Here is a 24,708-nt window from a genome sequence, read left to right as displayed (position 1 = left end):
TTATTCACCTTAATGTAAGGCCATACATCCCAATCCAAAATGGGCACAGCATCATAGGCAGCAAGAGAAGTGCAACTTTGTGAAATGTGACCAATAAGCACACAAAGAGGGATTACTTGTAGAGTGGCTTTATTCTGTGTCAGCTGTTCAGACAGTCAAGCTTTAGGCTTTAGCAGGTGAAGCCATTTTGAACAGTTGTACCTGAAAGTACAGCTTCAATGCTTGAGTTCTCGTAAACCAGTAGTGATCTACAACTAATGGAGGCTGCAAACAAATATACTTTGCAGATCAAACTCTTATCTCTTCAAGCAGATCAGATAAAATCAAACATTATGCTACTAAGAATGAAATAGTCACGATTTCGTTTAAGAAGGAACAGTTGATAATAAACAGAACTGCTGAAGGAAAGAGCACAATGCCCTCTGAACATGGAGCACTGCCTTTGGTCAGTGAATTTGAAGATGTCTTGGATACTGGTCTGTCTGAGGAAACCAGTAAGCTCCTGGTACAACTCTCATCCATCACAGTATCCCCACCTCATTGGAAAGTTAATATAAAGGTAAAGGTAAAGTCAAAACACACTGGTAAGATTGTTGCTATAATAGTACAAAATGATACCTATATGTTTCATTCATTTGTGCTTTATGACCCAGTTGAACAAGAGACACTTATTAGCCTTCCACACACCTTTCAGTACTCCTCATGTCTGGAGGTTTAATGCACACTATATGCTGTGATATTCTACTACCATGTGCCCCAGGAGTGAACTGTTTAGAATCTCTTGTTGACAGGATCTATGTTTCGAACAGGGGGCAGAACGCAGGCACTTCTGCACTACTGCTGGAGCAAACAATGCCTGTCACCTGGGCTTTGAGGTTACCTATACTTGAATCATTCCAGTGACTAATAGAGAAGACTGAGAACACCAGCCTTGCTCATTGAGTTTTAATGACTCTCACAATAAGCAACATTTTCCCCAGGACTGATCATGATCCCGTGGTTCTAAATTGAGTGAAAGCTTGAACCGGAGAATTTGAAGAATCTGTGACAAGCTAGGCTGAACATCCTAGATTTGTGCCACAGGAGTAAGAATATTGGGGTTCCCTAAATGGGTCAGATGTGCTCTGTTCAACAGAGACTGCTGTCCAGGTAGCTGACTTTGTGTGGTTTGCACACAATGTTTGTTGGAATTAAGCTACTCACCATTCAATTCAGATAATGATAGCTGCAAGAGACATGGATGGTATCAGGGCAAGATTTAAAATAAAATAAAATAAAAAATCTCCACAGAAGACAGTGTTAAAATCCTAGTGATTAACTGCCTAAGCATTAGTAACAAAATGCCTGTGTTGAAAGTGCTTCTGAGAAACGGTGGAAGTTAGATAATATTAGGTACTGATAGCTGGCTAAAACATGAAATAGATAATAGTAGATCTTTGCATAAAATTTTACTCAGTATCAAGGGAGAGTATAAACTTACATTTGGATCTTTCTGTTAACCACCATATTCATCCCCTCCAAGTGCAATTGAGATCTTTAGAGAAAATCTCTGTTCGCTAGTATGTAAGTTCCCCAATAATACTGTTATCATCAGTAGAGACTGTAATCATCAAACTATTGATTGGGATGATTACAGTTTTGTAAGTGATGGACAGGACAAGATATCCTGTGAAAAATTTCTAAATATCTCCTGTAAAAGTTTCCTTGAACAGATGGTTCAGAAGCCCACATATGTGTCTAAGAAACCTGACCACTTTGAGGATGTCCACGTTGAAACTTGTTGTTGCAGTAGTTGCAACAATTATTACCAGAGTATAAAGGACAACTAATGCACGTACAAAGTTTGATATGCTCAGCAAACTAGATAAAGAGACAATAGTGACATATCTCAACAAGGAACATGAATCGTTCTGCTCTGGACAGGAGTTTGTTCAAGAACAGTGACTCAAGTTTAAAAAGAATAGTTGAGTACATACTTGATGAGTACACAGTTCATTGTGAATGGGACCCTTGTGGTATTAAGTCACTATAAACAAACATCTAAAGAAACAGAGACTACTGCATAATATGCATAAAACAAAGAATGGGACGATAGGTAGAGATTGTGAAATGAAACTCTTTTGGTTGTTGAGAAGGCAATATGTGAAGCCTTCAATGACTTCCTTAGCAGAGCATTATCAAAAGATCTCTAACAAAACCCAAAGAAATTTTGGTCATATGTAAAAGCTGTTAGTGGTACCAAAATCTGTGACCAGACACACTTGTGGATGTGGCAGGAACTGAAGTTGAAGTTGAGGGTAGGGGAAAAAGAAGAAGAAGCAGAGGAACGAAAGAGAGAGAGGAGGTATCTGAACTCCATCTTCAAATGTTCCTTTAAGAAAGAAAACCCAAGAATATTGCCCCAATTTAATTCTGACACCACAGAGAAGAGAGCAATAGAAATTGGTGGCAGTGGTGTTGAGAAATAGCTCAAATAGTTAAAATTGAACAAAGGTCCATGACCCAGCAGAATCCCTATCAGATTATATATCAAATTTGCAGCTGAGCTGGCAACTTTTCTTTAATCATTATATATTGTAGATGCCTCAAACAAAAACCTCTATCCAGTGGTTGGAAGAATGCACAGCTCACAGCTGCCTACAAGAGCTGCAGAAGTGATCCAGAGCTACCATCCAATATCCTCCAATATCCATGACATCCATTTGTTATTGAATCTTATAACATCTTATAAGCTCAAATGTCATAAGGCCTGTGGAATAGAATGATCTCCTCCTTGCCAACCAGCATGGATTGCAAAAACATTGGTCATGTGAAACCTAACTAATGCTTTTCTCTCATGACTTCCTGAAGCTCATGAATCAAGGCAGTCAGATAGATTCAGTATTTATTAACTTCCAAAACCATTTATCTGTGTACTCCACTAACACTTACTAACAAACGTACAGCTGTATGGGGTATCACACAAGATACATGGCTAGATTGAGGTTTTCTTCATAGGGAGGAGATACACTGTTATCTTTGATGGATAGTCATTAGCAAATGTAGAAGTAACTCCAGGTGTGCCACAAGGATATGTGTTGGAAGCCTTGCTGTTCATGTTGTGTGTTACTGACTTGGCAGATGATATTAATTGTAACCTCAGACTTCTTGCAGAAGATGCAGGTATCTAAATAAAGTACCATCCAGAAAAAAAACTTCACAAATAATCAGTTAGATCTTGATAAGAGAAGAGACCTTCTTGCAGAAGACGCAATTATCTAAGTAAAAAAAAAAAAATTCACAATTATTCAGTTAGATATCGATAAGATAAGAGATTACATACAGGGCACTCACGTGACCCATCCTAGAATGTTGCTAAAGTGTGTGAGACCTACATGAAATGGGATACTAAGACTCAGAAGGGCAGCACGAATGGTCACAAGTTGATTTGACTCATTGGAGTTGGGTAACAAGATGCTGCAAGAACTGAAACTGGCAGAAGCTTGAAGATAGCTGCAAACTATCTGTGGTGTCTCCGCCAGACACCACACTTGCTAGGTGGTAGCCTTTAAATCGGCCGCAGTCTGTTAGTATACACTGGACCCGCGTGTCGCCACTATCAGTGATCGCAGACTGAGCACCGCCACACGGCAGGTCTAGTCTAGAGAGACTCCCTAGCACTCACCCCAATTGTACAGCCGGCTTTGCTAGCGATGGTTCACTGTCTACATATGCTCTCATTTGCAGAGATGACAGTTTAGTGTAGCTTTCAGCTACGTCATTTTCTACGACCTAGCAAGGCGCCATATTCAGTTACTATAATTACTATCTTCAAGAATATATTCTGAACAGATAATATTGTGAATCATGTACCGTCAAGAGTGACGTTCATCATTAATGGATTAAAGTTAAGTGTCAAACTAATTATGTCCGCTTTCTGAATTCTCATTCCTTGTCATGTTCCAGACCTCACGTCAGTATAGTTCTTCCCTCCTCAAGCCAGCCTGCGTGAGCTAAAACACGTGCATTTCGGCCTCCACTCGTAACACCGTGTTGGCTCTTCTGCTAATACAAAATTATCCAGTGAAAACTTACTCACCAGTTTTAAGAGATGAATCTAGGAATATACAACAACCTTCTATGCATCACTCACATAGGAGTAGTGAAGCTGAAATTAAACTAACTACAGTGTGAACAAAGACGTTTAAACAATTATTTTTCTCATGTTCTGTATATGAATGAAATGAGAAGAAGTCCTAGTAACTGGTCAGATGGGAATTTCCCTCTGTCGTCATTTCAAATTTTTTTGCAGAGTAGTAATGTAGATCATTGTCTTCCAACAGTGTTACATTATGCTCTTCTGCCCTTAAGGAAACTGGTGGTAATTAATTGATAATTTCATCTCCATTGACCACTTACTGACCTGGATGCTCGTAAGAGACTGACCAGAAACTGAAAGGAAGCTGCTTAGATTGATGTTGGAAATAATGTCCATGATTGGATAGATCACTTCACCAGCACTATTCACTCCAATCTCTTCAGGACTCTTCAGAAGACAACCTGTTTGTTGATTTGAGAAGTCGGGAAGATATACCTTGCTGGGTGAATGTTTTAAGTGCAAACCATTCATGAAAACCCTTGAAGTCTTTGAGTTAAAGAGGACAAAATATTGTTGTATTAATGAAAGCATGAAGTTTCCGAACTGTTCCACCAAACCAGTACAAGTATTGGGGAAAATTTATACAATCAGTGAGGGGGTACAAAGTGTCAAATTAATGCAGTAATGCAAAATAAGGTCCTTCAGTCCATCAAAAGAGACACTGTCCAGACTTGCAAAGCACTTTGTTCAAATTGCTGCTGCCACAAGGCAAGATTCAGTCTTTCGCCATCAGCAAGCAGTTAATGAGAGGAGCAATTGAGACTTAAGTTCTATGTCAATGAAGTTTACCACCAACTTTTGCCTGTGTGGGAGGTGGAATCATCATTGTCTGCAGCACTTATCCAGGATCTGAGCTTCCTGTGGAAAAAGCTATTTTTATATCCATCACATTTTGAAAGGATCATACCTGCCCAAATCGTTATTGTATATTTCATGAGGGTATTTTTGATCTGTCATTGCAACTACAAAATGCCATGATTTTTTCATCAGACGCGTTCCGCATTATTGAGGTAAAGCATCATCAGTGGTCTGTAATAAAGTTTATTTAGAGGCTAACAGGAAATGCTTGACAAGGCGACATTAAATTCTTCATAGTGTCCGTAGTTGCTTTATAATTCATGAGGGTATTTTTGATCTGTCGTTGGCAACTACAAAAACGCGTCATGTTTTCACCAGACGCGTTTTGCTTTATTGAGGTAAAGCATCATCAGTGGTCTGTAATAAAGTTTATTTAGAGGCCAGTTAGAAATGGTTGACAAGGTGACATTAAATTCTGAAAACTATTTGCAAACAGCATGGTCCTGTGAGATCTGTCCAACAACAACCTTTTAGAAATTGGAGTATGAGGTACCTTATTATGTAAAGGTTGAAATAAATCACAACTTGGCTTCTTATTAGGCTCAAAACTATTGTAGATGTAACGATTTTTGCAGGACTCCAAATTTCATGTTTATACTGACTTTTTACAGTATTTTAGTGAGATGTAACCTTACTTTTGAGCCAGAAAGTCATGCACCCAAGGGAGAATGAGTCGTTGGAAGTGAGACAACTAGCTAGCTGTGGTGTTACTACTCAGTCACTGAGATGGAATGAAGTAGCACGGTGTTGGCCTGTAACCCAGGGCTATATACGAACATGATACAATGCACCTGTTCATTCTGCCTCTGCTGTACACATTTTAATGGAGTGTAAATTTAATGCCCTCTACTTTAGCTGAGAATGGACTAGTGTTGTACTGCTTGTTTTGAAATTTTTTGTGTTATCTACATTCCAGGCTAAACTATTAGGTTGGAGAGTTTCATGTGTTGTATAGTGGCTAACTATTTCTTTTTTAGTCTAGTAATCAGCCAGATCCAAGAATTTGCAGTTATATTTTAGTCTCTTTGCTATTTGTACCTTCTCTCATTTTCTCTCAAGTTTGAAGACACGGCGTAGGTTCAGGTTCTTAATTTGTGTGTGTTTGTGTGTGTGTGTGTGTGTGTGTGTGTGTGTGTGTGTGTGTGTGTGCATGCTGGAGGAAAATATTTTGTAATCAATGAAAACACTTTTTAATATTTTTATTGTTTTTCATCGTTTTTGCCTCAAGCTATTTTGGTAAAGGGACTAAAGACCAAAACAAATCATATTAAGTCTTTTAAAATGACCAGCTAAATGAAGTGCATCTTTTTTTCAGGCAATGGCAGATGAAGATATGGTTGAAGTTCCCGAAAAACTTTCAAAATGGTTCACACATGATGAATGGAAACAGATGTCTTACTATGAAAGGAAAAGAACTCTTAATGTTTTGGAGAATTATCACACACTGACTGGTTTGGGTGAGTATTTTATTCTGTTCCATGTGTGTGAGAATAAACTGTTTTTTGATATTTTAATAGGTATCTGTGTACTAACATAATTTTCCATAGTATATATGATAAGATAATCATTCGCTTTCTGCTGATATAACCATGCAAACCTCAGATATTATCTTCATGCATTCATTTATTTTTGTCCTTTTTCTGTGAATAATTATGAATAGAATGTCCAGTATAAATAAAATCTCTGGCTTGTGTGTAGTTATTTGAAGTAGCAATTTTGGCTATGGACGAATACTAACAAATGAAAGTACAAATAGCCTTTTTTTGTGTTTCATTTAGTTGTACTTCCAGCTGTTGTAATAGTTTTCACAAACTGCCTTAAGGTCATTTCAGATCTTTGTGAAGCAATGCCTTGTTTGGTTATAGTAAACTCAAGTGTCTAGAAAATTTATAGTGGTCATAGTGCATTTATAAGATGAAGAAATTGTCTAGATCACACTTCATTTATCCACATCAACTCTAAATTATGTGTATTGGCTAACTGCCATTGTGTCATACAAATGAGACAAAAGGAATTAACGTATTTATTTTTAGCTTCTGTAAAACAGGGAAATCACACATCATCACAAACTTGTAAATATCTTATGAGTAAAGCAAATCACTCACTGAAAAGCAGAAGGATTGAGTCATCGACAGACACACACACAAAAGAAAGAAAACTTGCCAGCTTTTGAAGTAATCTTTATTTGAGCTAGCATGCAAATATACCAAGGAAAACACACACACACACACACACACACACACACACACACACACACACTCCTATGCCCCTACATGGCACTGGCTGGATGAACTATTACGAGCTAGCAAGTGTTCTTTCTTTTTTCATGTGTGCCTTTTGTTGACTCTAATGCTCCTCCTGTTCAGTGAGGGGTTTCCTTTACTGCTGAGGTATTTACATTCTGCCATAACTTAACTACAATATTTCACCACAAACTTTATAGAAACAATACAGACAAAGAAGAAACAAATAATCAATACGAAAAAAAGTCAACTTTTGTATTGAAGTGGTCCACGTACAAGCATCGGTCACCAGTTTCAGCAACCCACTCAAAACAGCAAACTAATCAACGTGTCATCAGATGGTGATCATTGCATGTGAGAAGCACACTCATCATGTATAAAATGGCAACAGACAAAAAAACAATGCAAAATATACAGTCCTCCCTAAACATATCCTCTTACAATTAGTCAGTTGTTGATTTAACAATCCAGTACACATCTGTTTGGAAGAATTTACCAATGTCTAGCACTCATATGAACATAATCAACTAATGAAAATTACAAGTGAACAAATGAAAATGGAAACATATCCCCCAACTGACTGCATTTAGCCTGTTTTGGACAGATAAAAATGAAAATTTTATTCCAGAATTCAAAGGACAGATAAAAATGTATCTCTATGAAAACCCTTGTTAGACAAGAATTGAAAATTGAAACTTCATTAAAATATGTAATGAGGAATCATTTTCAAGGAAGGAGAAGAGCAAAGGGATAACATACTAAAATATCTGCATACCAAGATTTAAATAAAACAGAAAATATATATGCATCAGTATTGTTTATTACCAATTAGGGAAACAATTCATTACCAACATAAGAGAAATTATCACAACAGAACAAAAATTGTAGACCTGAACTAACATACTTGACAATGCCAGTCTGACAAAACATGTACAGCAATGATGGAATTAGACAGCAATATTCAAAACCTCATTTCAGCCACTGACTGCAGTACTGCTGTTGTAACCAGAATGAGTATATTGATGATGCCAAGACCAGTATTTTAAAAGCTGCAAGTGGATTGAGTGGGAACTATCTCCTACTTCCACTCAGCTGACATTACCAAACACCACATGCACTCTGTCAAGCTACCACTCATTAGAATAGAACCTTATTGAAATCTGATCTTGTTTCTGGGAACAGTTTTCATTTACCATAGATCAAAATCTTTAAATCGCAGCAGTCTGTAAACATGTGTTTTTGTGAAGTTATTTGTAGGGCGAGCCAGCTCACATCTGAAACTTACCAGGGAATGGAATGCATCCTTCATATTAAATACAATGATACTAATTGCATCATTCAAGCCTATATTGATTTCTATGAACATCAGCAGCATGTACAGCCAAACGCACCTGCTTCTTTGAACTAGACATGTGTCAAGTACCCCAACGCTCTCTGAAAGTACTACACACATTTCCTGAAGACGTCTGTTGACAATGCACTATCCATGTGAAATGGAAAGATATTACAGAAGGTAACAATATGAGTCTTACGTAATTCATAAACAAAGAAGGTGCAGTAGCCCTTATAAGAGAAATAATCTGAAGGGACATTGCCGCTTCAATGCTACAAAAACAACCTTCAGGATAGAAACGATATCCACAAAGAGTACCAAATCATACAAACTAAATACACTGCCATTTTGTGCAGTCTTTGAAACTAATGGGCACTGGGCACAGGAGTAGAAGAAAATGACCAGCATGAAGGAAAGCGTAGAAAATTTGAAACAAATGTGCTGCTTCCTTCACTTAAATATAGGTCAAGTATTAAAATATGTAGCAAAAGGGACAAAACATTTTGTTCAAAATGCAAACAGTTGCACCACTGCACCATTTACTTGAGAGACAACTTAGATGTTATGACAGTGAATAAAATTCAGAATTTGATTTCCGACTACATTCACTTTCAGATAGCAAGCATCTGATGGGCCTATGTACACTTGACACAATTTGTCCCAGATTTAGTAAGCCAGTCTACATTCATCATGCATTACTTGTCAATGAATTACAACTTACCACTGTCATTGAGAAAGATGTACCAGTCTTGAATACATATTCGCTGCAACCAACTATTTCTCATGATGTCTTTTCACTTGCAAAGTTGCACACATTGCCACTGGCTGATCCTTAAAGGTGGCTCACCAGATATTCAGACTGAACTTCTCATCGGTGCAGACCACTACTAGAAGCTGATAAGTACACCCCCGATCTGTATCTCATCTTCTTTAATACAAGTCCCTTCCATTTTTGAGTGGGTGTTAAGTAGAAATAAAAGTGGAATTGTTGTTAACCAAATCACTGTCAACATCATACCTGCACTGCATGTCCATCATGTTTGTAATTTTTGGGGACTTGAGACTGCAGTATCTCAGAGTAGTTTCATGCCTCTTACTCCACTGAAGATGCAGAAGAGTTGTTTGATTTCCTAGAAGTGACCTATAACTTGTCTCCAGTAACACCACAATAGCTCAGAAATGATTTTATGCATTGTGCAGAAAGTTGCAAAGCAACACATACTATACAGCTAATTATGAAACAAAAAAGATGGAATTCTCTTCTCAAGACCAAGTGCAGATGGTGAATTTAGATGTTGAGGGAAAAATGACTTTCTGGTTACCTCACCCCGTCATGAAAATGATGCTCCATGCTTTAATGACATTTTAAACATAAGAGCAAATTTCTTTCATGACATATTAAACATACTGCTTCATTTCATATTACATTTATACTGTATAGGTGATGTCAGACATGCCTTTCTACAGCTTTCATTCATTATAGAGACCTGACACAATTCTTTTGATTTTGAGTATTTCCCAATGATGACAACAACCATCAGATCACCAATGAAATGGCTATGTACTGGTTCTTCTGCTCCATGTGTGTATGGACAATTTTGCAGCTTCCATTGATGATGAGGGGTGCATCAGTGCAATATATGACCATCTAACTGACTTTATGAACACCATAACATTATTGACATCAAAATATGCTGTGAATTGTTCATAATTGCATCAGCTATGGCATCATTGAGATGTACCACTTCTACAGAAACACGCATCTTCGGAATCGACTGGAAGAATGATTTTGATGCACTTCACACTCCATCTGCTGACATCTTTTGAAGAGTTCTAAGCACAACCAACAATTTAACATCTTGTCCTTCAGATGGTGTCATGACTGCTCGATCCATCTGTGAGTGAATAAAACTATAAAAGAACTTGGAGTAGTAGACGGAGCCCAGAACTGTAATTTGGCCACAGCCAACCAGAGCTGGTCATTGACTAGGTGATCTGTGGAAGCAACCAGTTCCCTGTCATCAGACCTCCTATGCCGATGTCTGGGACAACTTTCAGAAAGTTACTACAGCCCAGCCTACTGCCAGTTACAACAGCCAACTCAGTCATTGTCCCTGTTCCCGATCATTCGGCGTGACATACAAATGCAACCACTACCATAAACTCAGCATCGAGCTCCAGCATTTAAACACGACCTAACCAGCCCATCATTGTTTGACCAGTTGAGCAATGAAATTGCACCCAGTCTGTGTCAGCCACAGCCTTGGGGTCTTCACTCTAACTGTGGCACCAGTGCCCTATCATCACTGGGTTGCAAATGAGGGACCAGTGCCTGATTGCATAAGCTCTGGTGGCCAATATACTGCCACCATCTCTATGGGACTGCCTGCCATGGTATCTGCCATTGGAGTCTGTCAGCTCTTATCCTGCCGCTAAAGGGAAGATTTCGCTGGCTGCCCTGTGTCAATAGTGAGGCAATGTCCAGCCTTACGACCATTGTTGACTCAGCTCCACATGCCTGCTATGCGAGCTCAGTGTGCCACCTCTCAAGTAGTGTGTGTCCACCATGCGTTGTACCAGCCCCGTTTGCCACTACAAGTTGGAATATTATGAACTGACGCTAAACTATACCAAAGATGAAGGTGCACTCAGATGATTATCCAGATGAATGTATTAATAAAGAACTGTTTATATTTCCAGAATGAGATTTTCACTCTGTAGTGGAGTGTGCACTAATATGAAACTTCCTGGCAGATTAAAACTGCTTCTGTAAAGTTTGGAAGGTAGGAGACGAGGTACTGGCAGAAGTAGAACTGTGAGGACGGGGCATGAGTCGTGCTTGGATAGCTCAGTCGGTAAAGCACTTGCCCGCGAAAGGCAAAGGTCCAGAGTTCGAGTCTCGGTATGGCACACAGTTTTAATCTGCCAGGAAGTTTCAACTGTTTATGGGCTTGTGGAGGAACCAGCAAATTGCTGAATACTGTAACAGAACACAGCATGCCCTAAGCATGGAACAGAACCAAGACATAAGCAGAACAAGAGCTCCAAAAAGGCATGAAAATTTGAATAAGAGACAATTAACAAGACTGCTGACGTGTTGCAGGACCATTGACACATATGGTGCACGACCATTGACAGTTAACACATAACAATAGAAAAATTACAGAAACATTGCATAATAACTTCGAAAAGCTCAGCGCAAGATACATAAATACACTGAACTAAACCAAGAGACAACATAAAATGTGATCTCAAGAGAATGAACATGCCGTGTTCTTGTAGGGGAACGGTGACTAGTCACTGCCCCAGACAGCAATGGGAAGACCAGGTATTGGGAGTACCAGGCATCGGGAAAACCAGGCATTGGAGGGCCTTTTGTCAAAATTTCCAGGAGATGCAACCCAAGACTCAGAAATGCAAACAATGAGATTGGCAGTGCCAGCCTGAATGGGCAGACTGGCAGCAGGGCTGGCAGCGACTGCAGGGGAGGTCATGGTGGCTCTATAGTGGACAACTGGGCAGGCCATGGAGGACTGGGGATAGAGCAGACATTGTCACCGACAAGCTGGGCAACGTTAAGAGGGCAGACAGTGATGGAGTTGGCATCTGTTGGCGACACAAGAAAGGGCTGAGCCAAGAGCGGACGGGCACTGCAGAACTCTGATCGTGCAATTCAAACACTGTGGGAAAAACTGTCGTCATTTACCGAGAGATCGTCAGATGATTGGTTTGATCAGAAGTGGCTGTGCACAAAAATGCACATCTAACCGTTCTACTAACAAGTCATAGCCTATGGCCTACAGACAAGAGCCTGGAAAAAACTGACAACACAAAATTTTTATACTCAAGACTTGAAAGAAACTGATCACTCCATTACATACTTTGTATGCTGATTGCAACGTTTGACTCCAACTGTTGATGGTATGTGGCCCAGTCTTCAATCTGACCATCAACCACCTGAAAATATAGCACAAATGCGAGAGTGGCTTGCCAAGAAGTGGTTGGTGGAGTGAGAATCTGAGTGAACTGAGTGATGCCCTGCAGGAGGGTGTGAATTTTCTTATCCGTAATTGAACAAACTGAGTCAAAGACAGCTTTGATGATTGGACAGACATGTTGGGTGGGGGGGAAATACACCGAGAGCAGACTGAAACTGAAGGATTGATAATAACTCAGACTAGCAGCAGCAAGTAACGAAAGACACACTGGTACAACCCAAGAATGACCACCAGGAGACACATAAAAATAAGACAACAACAAAGAAATTTGTTGCACGATCTGGTATAGACTGAGTAACTTGCTCCATAGGAGAAATCACCCAGTGCGATGAGGCACCAACGCTTACAGACTGTGACAACCCAACAAGCATGAAGATGCTGTCCTATCAAAGCAAATAAGTACACAAATAAAAATCCAGCCATTCGAAAACAACAGGGAAAAAAAACACCTGAAAAATGGGAAGCATGTTCCAGTAAAACAAACAAGGAGACACCAAGAAACACTAAACCTTTTACATCGCTGCCATTGAAGTGTATGGCAGACGAGAAAAGGCAACATCAAAACACACTTGTGTTACACTTGTGAAACAGACTCATCACTAATTAAATATGACAGACCAGCAAAGAGCACTGAAAAAACACACCACCTTTACCTTATTGCCACTGAAGTACACTCACAGTGAGGTATATGACCAGCAGGAGTAGTACACATACTTTACAATAACAACTGCTTATTACAATCTTAAACGAATTGTGATACAGCTACTGAGAATCGATGTCTACACAAGTTGGGAGCTATAATGTCGTGACGAGAAGTGTAGATTAATAATGACACAGTCCTACTTGGCAGTGTGCTCATCGGTAGTCACATGTGAGAACTGCAAAGTGGTATCCTTGGGAACAGCTGACAGTGCAGCAGTAGACATGGCTCATGGTGGGGGTGAGCGCAGCAGTTGGGGTCCATAGTGGAGACTCTTATTGGACACCTGCAGACACATAGCTCTGGTGTTCTGACCTTGACAGGGTGTATACGGCCCGGGACATCCGGGAATTCCGGGAAAAACCCGGGAATTTTTTCATCCGGGACAAATCCGGGAAAAACCCGGGAATTTTTTAGAATTCCGGGATTTTTCGTTGTTTTAGATTTCAGTTAAAGTTTTGTAGGTGTGACGTGTAAGATCTGATACGCTGACAAAGAACTTTAGTCCACTACTGCTGAATATTATTGCAGCAATGAAACACAAATCAGACAATAACACCAAAATAAAAGTTTAGTTGAATAGAAAATGGGTAATTTACACAATGCACAGACCAGCTTGCTGACACCGTTAAGTGTCATAGGCTTTAGGTCGAAGATTATGCAGTACGTCCGTAACAACTAACGTGCATTCGATGTGTGTGACGTCACAATTGTTTACATTTCTAACAGATCACCAGAAAATATTACGAATAGTGGCTTGAGATGCGTTACTTTCAAAGGAAATTTCCACGCTAGATGATTTATGTTACGTGTGAGAATGTGCAGTGAATTTCTTAAATCACAGGGCGTTAATAACTCTCATTCAAAACTTAACACTTTGTGGATCAGCCATTTGAAAAATGTCCGGCCGAGAAGATAAGTCATTTATGCCACTATTTAAAATTTTACCGGCACATTTGTATTTGATATGACTTAACGTGTAACACACGCTAAAAAAAGACCGAGCTTCAAGTTAGTTTTCATATTTAATGTTGTTTTTACATAGATAAAAAATTATGCGATCGATGGCAAAAAGTGTAATTGACCTTCAAAAAAATGTGCATAATGTGTTACTGGGTAATGTCACAAGTCTCTTCATGCCAGAACACCTCGACTTTTCTACGCAACTGATAATCATTTTGGCACGATTTTAATTGCCAAATTAGAGCCTGTTAGTAGGCCTACGGACTTCCTATCATTGTAGGACTAATATCAGTGGATGCCAATAGACGATGCAATTCTCGTTTGTACATACACATCTACTTCTGAGTTAACCGCTGTAGAAATGCACTTTGCTGAGTTGAGCGAGCTCGGCCCACGTTTGTAACGCACGCGCCGCGGCCTGTCTTTCTCGTAGGCTTCGTGCTCTGAACAACTGCCGTCATTCGCTAGCGAGATCACGTGACATGAGCTATGACTGGCTGACAAAAGTGCATCGCTCAACACAATCTCTATTTTAGAGTTTCGGAAGCTACCGTGCTGTAATTTGTGGAATTTGTGTATATACTTTAGCAATACGAAAATAAACTCTGTGCATATTGTCTCGCATCAAACGACTTTCCAAACGCATTGTTTTTCCTGGATTTTGTTTCCTAAAGTGCTGGGACGTCCTCCGCCGGTATAAGACCTTCACGATTCAAAGGACTGATAGGTTTTACAGCTCCCAGGGAAAGTGTACTGTTGCTTAACACGGATGTATTTTCACCCGCTTTATACGTAATTTCATCCGGGAGAAATTGTGTTTTTAACCGGGAAAAATCCGGGAATTTTTTTTTCTTGTCCACGTAGACACCCTGCTTGAGGTTCTCCATGAGATACATATCCCATGATGAATCTGCAATCTGACAATTACTCACTACTCTCTTCCCTAATGATCCCAAATGGGCATGTGGCACCTCCATTCTTCGGTTGCAAATTTATGACACTGTCACAACTCATATGCAGCAAGACAAAACTTGCTCCAATCAAAATGGTTTATCTCCCATACCTGGAACTACTTGCAGCACTTTTTGGGACAAAGCTTGTACGGTATTTCTTCCAAGCTACAACCTGTGCACTCAAGGTAGGCAGAGAATGGCCTACTGGTTCAGGGATCATATGTTTCAGTCCCTTCTTCAACTTAGGTATGCACATTGTCATGTTCAAACTAAGAGAGGAATTTTGGATCTTACATGATCTGCAGACAGACAATAAAGTTTTGTATGTGTGCCTGCCATGTAAAGGAAACAAAACACACCTTGCCAGCAAATAGAAGCCCCACTCCCCGCAGATCACTTGCAGCCACAAAAACATTCCACCGTTATGAGAATAGACTTTATAGGCCTACTATTGACCAAGAATGATCATATTGTAACAAATGCTTCATCGCTGTTGTCTCTTGCTGTACTACCTTTGCTGTCCTAGAACTCTGCTCAGATGTCACTGCTGACAAATTTCGATCAGCATTTGAGTGGTTCATGGGAAGGAGAGGGCAACTGCAGGCCATATTTACGTGCAAGGCTCCAATGTTTCACGCCATCGACAAACACACAACCCTTCCCAGAATAATATCTCAGGGAAGTTTATTGTTCTGAGGGTAGCATAGTGAAGAAGATGGTGGGAAAGAGTGACAGTGACTGTTAAATACTGTCTACGGAAGATTTTGGAATATTTGCAGGTGACAGAGGACTGCTGCAATACTACTCTTGTTGGTGTTGAGACTATGATAATTTCACGATCTTTTATGTAGTGTGTTGGCAATCTCTATATCACCCTGACTCCAGCACACTTTATTACTGGACAAAAACTGACCACAATAACTATCACTCCAGAAGTATGATGGTGACAGACCTGAAGAATGACTATCATTATAGACAGAAATTTACAGAGGGTTCCTGGAATCAGTGGGTACGTAATATGTTACATCACTGCGAAGTTTTCACGAGGTTCGTCAGAAGAAAGGATCCTCAGTGCCAAGAGCTGATAATGTGGCTTGGTTGTATGAGAATGCCTGTCCACACCACTTGTGGAAACAAACCTGTACTTAGCAGCTGCTGAAAGGATGTGTTGAAAAAACACACATCATGGAGTGGTGCACCCTGATGGCAACACAATCACACTCCTCATTCAGCTGGTCATCCCCTTAGAAGTCAACCAGTTTGGGGAGGATGTAACTGTGTGTGATAACATCTGTGATTAGGGTATAGTTCTTTGACTGTGTATTACGTTTCACATGTACATTCTTTGGAGTCAATAAAACATAGCTTTCAGTGAAATATCACTGTTCTTAATGGTGGCTAAACCATTTTCTGTACACAAATCCATGATAATCGTAAAGGACCACTTGAGAAACTATTTCGCTCTGTGTCATGTGGAGCTACATGCTGAACATTGGACCACAGGAGATGTAATAGAGTTATGAAATTCCTCATCTAATTTGGATACCTGAGTGGTTTTCACGCTTTGCAATGTGTGTACCAAGCAGAGAAAGCATTTCAGAACTGTCAGGACTTTCTCCTTTGCCTATAGTGTCTGGGAATGAAATGATACTATGTCATGTACAAGGGCATGTGAGAATTCAGAGCAACGAATTGGCAGATGCAGCAGCCAATGAGGCCCACACAATCTACTTTGACACACTGTTATGTTCTCTTACATGGAGTAACATGGCTTTTGAGACATATGGTCAAGTGCCATTGGGAGGAAGCACAGTTGGAAGTGAGTAGCAACAATCCATGTTCGCTGTAGCCACCCACCTGGCTATGATAATAACACGTAGCCTTTGAGGCAGAATGAATTCCCATTAACACCCTCTGGATGGTTCACTGTCTCCATACACATCAGTCCCTTCCTCAGCAAAAGCACCTACATGCTGTATAGGCCACATTTTGGATGAGAATACGCAGTTGGCACGTGAGAGGGCAATCCATGATTTGGGCAGGGACTTACCTTTTATTAATAGTGATGAAACTCGGTGTCTGTTTGATATATCCTGTGACTAGTGAGTGTGAGTGTGAGTGTGATGATGATGATGATGATGTTTGGTTTGTGGGGCGCTCAACTGCGTGGTTATCAGCGCCCGGACAATTATCCAATCTTTGCTCAGTCCAATTTCGCCACTTTCCTGGATGATGATGAAATGACGAGGACAACACAAACACCCAGTCATCTCGAGACAGGTGAAAATCCCTGACCCCGCCGGGAATCGAACCCGGGACCCCGTGCTCGGGAAGCGAGAACGCTACCGCGAGACCATGAGCGGCGGACAAGAGTGTGAGTGTGAGTGCACCAAGTGTGGTGTTGCTGTACACGCATGTTTGAATCGGCCACTAACTGTATCCGCACGGGCTGGCCACTGTACGCATTTTGATCTCCACCACGCCATCTGCCGCTCTTTTTTTTTGGTGGAGCCCCTTCACGCCTACACTAGCATGATGGCCAACACAAAAGGTCTACTGCCGTCTCTGCATAAGGGTTAGTTAAGTGAGGTCTCACAGGATGTGGGTACTTCAGTGGTTGCGTATGTCCGGTTAAGGTTAACCATTAATACGCACTCATGTGGGGGCTGCCGGTGACTCATGGGTATATATGCGTGGGGCAGCACAAACTGGGTCCTCTTGTATCTCCTTCCAGTGGGCCATTCATGTCAGTATACTGTGTCTTGTTATGTGGGATGCATGGGAGTCTGTTTTGCGTTATTGTTGAGTACTTCATGAATAAAGCCATATTTGTGGTATTTGGATGGATCTGCTGTGTTACTTGGTTACTACATGATTGGAGACAAGAATGGGATGATTTCCACATTTGCAGTTTCTTCAGGTTTATTTATAGTGGGCACTGTGCTGCCAGCCCTGATTGAACAGCTTACTTTGGTCATTACCACTTTGTCGGCTTCTATTAAGAGACAGGGTATCGTTCCACCTATGTTCCCTGCATCCAGTGTTTCAGCTGAGTATTGGGACACATATGGAAAAAGACTCAGAGAGCATATTTGGCTTTTGGTAGGACAGACTCAAATTTGCGCAAAGCCTTCTTCCTTTCATGGATTCCGTCTAAGGTGTATCATTTCCTGTGTCAGCTTAACCCTTCACAAGAGCCAGCAGCTCTTACCTTTGATCACATGTACAGTTTATTGTCCAACTACCACCGCAAATGAATGTACCTCATAGCAGTGTGAGTTGAATTTTACCGGTGCCGCAAGAAACCAAACCAGTCACACATGACCTCGGAAACCAAACTTCATGTCCTTAGCTGTAACTATCAATTCATTATTGATATCAATAATGACTCTTATGCAGACTCTATGGTTTGTGAAGCAATTGTCTGTCTACCTCCGGATGAAGAAGTGCACCAGAAGGCTTTACTCTGTGAGTTGGCATAAGTTTTGCAAATAACACAATCTTTCGAAGTTTCTCGGGCAGCAGATGACCAAATTGAAGTACAGGGTGATGTGGCAATAGTGTCACAATGTGTACCCACTAGGATGATAGATAGCTTGTTTGAGGAAGTGACAATGGCAGGGGAAAAATGTGGGCCCAGCACAGAACTGACCAAGGCCGGGCCAAGCAGCTGTAACCACCAAAATTGGGGCTATGTTGGGGAATGTAAAAGATGATCTGGGGCTAGGGGCTACGCAAGCCAGGTACACAACTGCCCATTAAAATTGCTACACCACGGAGATGGCATGCTACAGACGCGAAATTTAACTGACAGGAAGAAGATACTGTGATATGCAAATGATTAACTTTTCAGAGCATTCACACAAGGTTGGCGCTGGGGCGACACCTACAACGTGCTGACATGAGGAGAGTTTCCAACTGATTTCTCATACACAAACAGCCGTTGACCAGCGTTGCCTGGTGAAAGGTTGTTGTGATGCCTCGTGTAAGGAGGAAAAATGCGTACCATCACATTTCCGACTTTGATAAAGGTCGGATTGTAGCCTATCGCGATTGCGGTTTATCATGTCACGACATCGCTGCTCGCATTTTGGTTAAGATCCAATGACTGTTAGCAGATTATGGAATCTGTGGGTTCAAGTGTGAAATACGGAACACCGTGCCGGATCCCAATGGCCTCGTATGACTAGCAGTCGAGATGACATTCATCTTATCTGCATGGCTGTAACGGATCGTGATGCCACGTCTCGATACCTGAGTCAACAGGTGGGGACGTTTTCAAGACAACAACAATCTGCATGAACATTTCAAAGACGTTTGCAGCAGCATGGACTATCAGCTCGGAGACCATGGCTGCAGTTACCCTTGACACTGCATCACAGACAGGAGCGCCTGCGATGGTGTACTCCACGATGAACCTGGGTGCACAAATGGCGAAACATCATTTTTTCGGATGAATCCAGGCTCTGTTTGCAGCATCATGATGGTCGCATCCATGTTTGGCGACATCGCGGTGAACGCACATTGGAAGCGAGTATTCGTCATCGTCATACTGGCGTATCACCTGGCGTGATGGTATGGGGTGCCATTGGTTACACGTCTTTGTCACCTCTTGTTCGCATTGACAGCACTTTGAACAGTGGACGTTACATTTCAGATGTGTTAGGACCCGTGGTTCTACCCTTCATTCGATCCCTGCGTGGCTCTACCCTTCATTCAATTCCTGCGACACCCTATATTTCAGCAGGATAATGCACAACCACATGTTGAAGGTTCAGTACGGGCCTTTCTGGATACAGAAAATGTTTGACTGCTGCCCTGGCCAGCACATTCTCCAGATCTCTCACCAATTGAAAACGTCTGGTCAATGGTGGCCGAGCAACTGGCTCATCACAATACGCCAGTCACTACTCTTGATGAACTGTGTTATCATGTTGAAGCTGCATGAGCAGCTGTACCTGTACATGCAATCGAAGCTCTGTTTGACTCAATGCCCAGGTGTATCAAGGCCGTCATTACAGCCAGAGGTGGTTGTTCTGCGTACTGATTTCTCAGGGTCTATGCACCCAAATTGCGTGAAAATGTAATCACATGTCAGTTCTAGTATAATAAATTTATCCAATGAATACCCGTTTATCATCTGCATTTCTTCTTGGTGTAGAAATTTTAATGGCCAGTAGGGTATTTATAACATACCATGCCAGTGTGGGATGTCATACATTGGGCAGACCACCAGAACTGTGGACATCAGGTGTAAAGAACACCAGAGACATACCAGACTCAGACAGGCAACTAAATCAGCCATAGCATAGCATTGTCTTGAACTTGGTCATTCAATGGATTACAATGACACCAAGATTGTGACACAGACCTCAAGATTTTGGGACAGTGTCATTAAAGAAGCCATTGAGATTAAGGTCACAGATAATCTAATCAACATGAGTCGGGATACCAAATCAGCACAGCCTGGAATCCAGCACTTGAGCTTTTGAAAACTCAATGCAGGACCTTCCGAGATTCTACAAGAAATAGAAGTTGAAACCGAGAGAACAGCTGAGAGACAAGGTGTCGGACATTAGAGACTAGATTTGACCCACCCCAGATCATGAACTCGATTTCAGAAGATGGCCAGGCCAGGCGCGGAAGGCGGTCAGAACACCGGCGACAAGAGAGGGCCAATGTAGCCGCGTCTGGTGGGCACGGACCACAGACGCAACACACAACCGACCGATTATGGAGCGCTCAGCACGAAACAGAAATGGAAATTATAGTAACAGTCATGAGACAGAGTACCCAACATCTCAGATCGGGTCTGACACACCTCAGATGACGACCACAACCGTTGAGGATGGCCAAAATGGGCGCGGACGGCATTCGGAACATCTGCGACTGGACGGGTCCATTGAAGATGAGTCTGGTGGGTGCGGACCACAGACGGAACACTTGACTCGGTGCGGACCGATTAGGGAACGTCCAGCTCCTTCCAGGCATAAACACTGGACTTGATCAACCCAAGGACCAGTCTCAGGCAGCACCTGAAGAAGACAGCGAGGCATGCTGTTGAAATATCGTGCGAGAATGATGCAAACTTCCAGCTGGATTCCCTAATATCAAAGATGTCAACAGATCGCCAGGAAAGCATGTAGAATTACATCAATATTCCTATATTTTCCATTTCTTGGACTGAAGCTAAGCCTTCCTCTGTGGCTTTGTTAATCTTCAAATCCTCTACTATTTTACACAGTTCTTTTCCTTCTGGTGGGACTGAATCTTTCTTCTGGAATTATTCTTGGCCATTTATCTTCAGGTTCCTCACAATTTGAGAAATGTTCTATGTATCTGGCAAAGATCTCATAATTTCTGTCCTTGTGTGTCCCAGTTTCCCATCTTCCCTCTCAAAACACAAGCCTCTCGGTTGGTACCCATTTAACTGTCGCTTAGCAGTCATGCAGGGGGTGTGGCTGATGAGCTCGCAGTTTAGTCCTGTAACCCACAGCCGGTTAACCAATCAATCCTTTAGCAGGTTGCACTGTTATTCTTCTCAAATTCTGTCTCCATGCTTCAGACTTCTTGGATATTTGATTTATTTTTGCTTGTCATTAGGTTTTTTCCTTCTGTTTGTGCATCTCTTTGTTCTTCTTGAATTTGGTTTCTGGTTTGTCTATGTATAATCTTTAATTGGCATCTACTCTCATTTCAGTTGTGTCATCACAGTCTTCAGTCCACCACTGGTGCTAGCATGTTTGTTGTATGAGGGTGGTCTGATAAGTCTGGTAAAAAAGTAAGAAAAAATTCTTGTTTCGTGAACAACTCACCTTGCTTCTCAACAATGTACAGAAAAACAAATGATCACAGTTTCGGAAAAATTGGGTGCTGCCCCCCCCCCCCCCCCCCCCCAAGAGAAAGATCATCACAAAATGAGGAAGTCAGGAGCACATTGGTCCACTGCTGTCCATTATGGAAGCAATTATTTGCCTTGGCATTGATTGACAGAGCTGTTGGATGTCCTCCTGAGGGATATCAAGACAAATTCTGTCCAATTGGTGCATTAGATCACCAACATCCCAAACTGGTTGGAGGACTCTGCCCTTAATGCTCCAAATGTTCTTACCTGTGGAGTGATCCGGCAATGTGGCTGGCCAATGTAGGGATTGACAAGCATGTAGACAAGCAGAAGAAACTCTCATTGTGTGCGGGCAGGCATTATCTTCATGAAATGTTAGCCCAGGATGGATTGCCTTGAAGGGCAACAAAATGGGGCATAAAATGTCTTTGACATAGTACTATGCCATAAGGGTGCCACAGATGACAATCAAACGGGTCCTGCTATGAAAAAAAATGGCACCCCATGCCATCACTCCTGGTTGTCGGGCTGCATGGTGGGGGACAGTCAGATTGGTAACTCACCGCTGTCCAGTTGGTCTCCAGACATGTCTTCGGCGTGGAATGCCATTGACTGGAGTAGACTTGTCTTCAGCGATGAGACTCACTTTGAACTGAGCCCTGACAACCAGTGAAAAAGTGTCTGGAAATGCCCTGGACAGCAGTGGTATACCAACCTGCCTCTCACATGCTGTGTGGCCCAGCAACAAGAAGTAATGGTCTGGAGTGCAATTTCTTTTTATAGCAGGACTCATTTGGTTATCATCCGCAACACCCTTACAGCACAGGACTTTCCATTGTTTAATTTTTGCCTAATGGCTTTTCTTAGATCCTGACCCAGTGCTGTTTTACTTTGTTACTATATTCTAATGCATCACTATACTCCCTGTCTGTCCTTCTTTCTCTTTTTTCCTGTGTTTCTCTTGTCGCCTTACAAACTGCACTGTATGCTCTGCTTATGAACCACACTGTATCAACCATCTCAGCTGCGCACAGCAGATGGCTGCAAGACCATGCCGATTGTTGGTGCTGCACCTTACATCCCACATTACTCCTGCCAATATCATTAATCCTATACCTCCAAATTGATCACTCTCCCTGCGTCACTCCCCTGTATTTTCCCGTGATATTTCTGACATCTTTCCAGTGCCACACGATCTTGTATCTCATCCTACAGACCCCTCCCCAACCCCCACTCTTTCTCTGTTCTATCCCATTTCATGCCCACTAATTCCACCTCATCCAGTCACATACGCCATCCTGCTTCTTCATACTTATCCACCCTCAGACAGATATTTTCTTTGATCTCATTGTGACTCAGTATAATTTTAGTGAGTTTTCACCTTTCGTTATCATCGACTCCCTTGATTTGATCTTGTTTCCCTATTTTACTTCCGTTTCATCCTTCTCGTGATTTTTCACACGTACTTGGGTGTATTTTTGTGAATTTTCATGGATCCTTGCTCCTTCCATCTGCATCAATACAGAATAGTTTCCTTATCTGTAGCCAGATCCCAGTCCCACATTGTCTCCCAGTCCTGCATTGTTGCTTCACTCATGGAGTCCTCCCCAAATGGCCTTACCATCAAATTACCCATCTCAGGCTTCCACCCCTCCTTCCACACTGACCTCCACCTGTTCAGATTCTGCCAATCCTTAGCCCTCATCAACATAGTCCTGCAAAACCATGTCAGTCAGGCACAAACCTCCTTGCAGCACCTTCTCTCCATCCGCAAAATTCTCCAGCTGTGCAATCCCAAATTTCTGGAATCTGTAACAGACACTGAAAGTCTTGCCCTCCAGGAACTAGAGCAACATGCACAATGTCACTTCAAAAAGCTCTCCACCGTGCTCACTTCCTACTACTGCCTTGGAGTACTACTGTCCACCACTTCTACAACAGCCTCCAAACCTCCTCCATGTCCCCTCATAGCTGAGAAATCCTGTCTCGAAGACCTACTACATTTACACAACCCTCCAAAACTCCCTCCCACCACCACACAGAATCCAGAACCTAAACAGATCCTGAAACAGTCGTGAACCTTTCCTCCAGAAGCCTTAGCCCTATAGAAATATGAGCCCTTTCGAAAGACCTCACCTTTTGCACCACTCCCAAATTCAATCATGCTGGACTTGTTAAAGACCTTCTCACCTTGTCCTGGTCCCTGTAGTGCAAACATGTTTTTGCTGCCAACCCACCAATCAGACTCAACCAAAAACCATTGTTGAACCCTGCCTAACTCAGTTCACTCCTCCATCCAACCATGATCCACCACCACTGCCCCCAAATCACTCCCTGTTAACTTTCCAGAATTTCTTAACCTCAAAATTTGCCTCACCATCATTACCCAAATCCCTCAAAATTCAAACTAATCTTACATCCACATAAAGAACTGCAGTCCACCATCTGAAATCTTATCCCGACCTTATAATCCTATCTGCAGATAGAGGCTTCATCACTGTTGTTTTGATCCGCAAGCATTACCTATCAGAAGGACTCTGCCAGCTGTCAGATACATCCACCTACAAACCATGGCACAGTGACCCCATTCCAGAAATCCAGCAGGATCTACAGTCACCCCTCAAATCCTTAGGCCCATCCCAGCAACTTTCCCTGGAGGAGTCCATCTCTCAGCTCAT

At 41.8% G+C, this 24,708-nt stretch overlaps 1 protein-coding gene across 1 annotated transcript in view; it reads left to right on the top strand.

The window, feature by feature from the left end:
• The window catches only part of LOC126150512 (histone-lysine N-methyltransferase PRDM7-like), a 277,290-nt gene that overhangs the window by 31,925 nt on the left and 220,657 nt on the right, over window positions 1-24,708 (top strand). The window contains exon 2 of the mRNA XM_049915881.1: window positions 6,312-6,453. Coding sequence (XP_049771838.1) covers window positions 6,312-6,453 — 142 coding nt within the window. The remainder of the gene's footprint in view (window positions 1-6,311; window positions 6,454-24,708) is intronic.

This window comes from Schistocerca cancellata, chromosome 2 (assembly GCF_023864275.1).
Source record: "Schistocerca cancellata isolate TAMUIC-IGC-003103 chromosome 2, iqSchCanc2.1, whole genome shotgun sequence".
NCBI classification, from domain to species: Eukaryota; Metazoa; Arthropoda; class Insecta; order Orthoptera; family Acrididae; genus Schistocerca; species Schistocerca cancellata.
The sequence above is the reverse complement of the archived record's forward strand: the minus strand, read 5'-3'. Positions and strand labels throughout refer to the sequence as shown.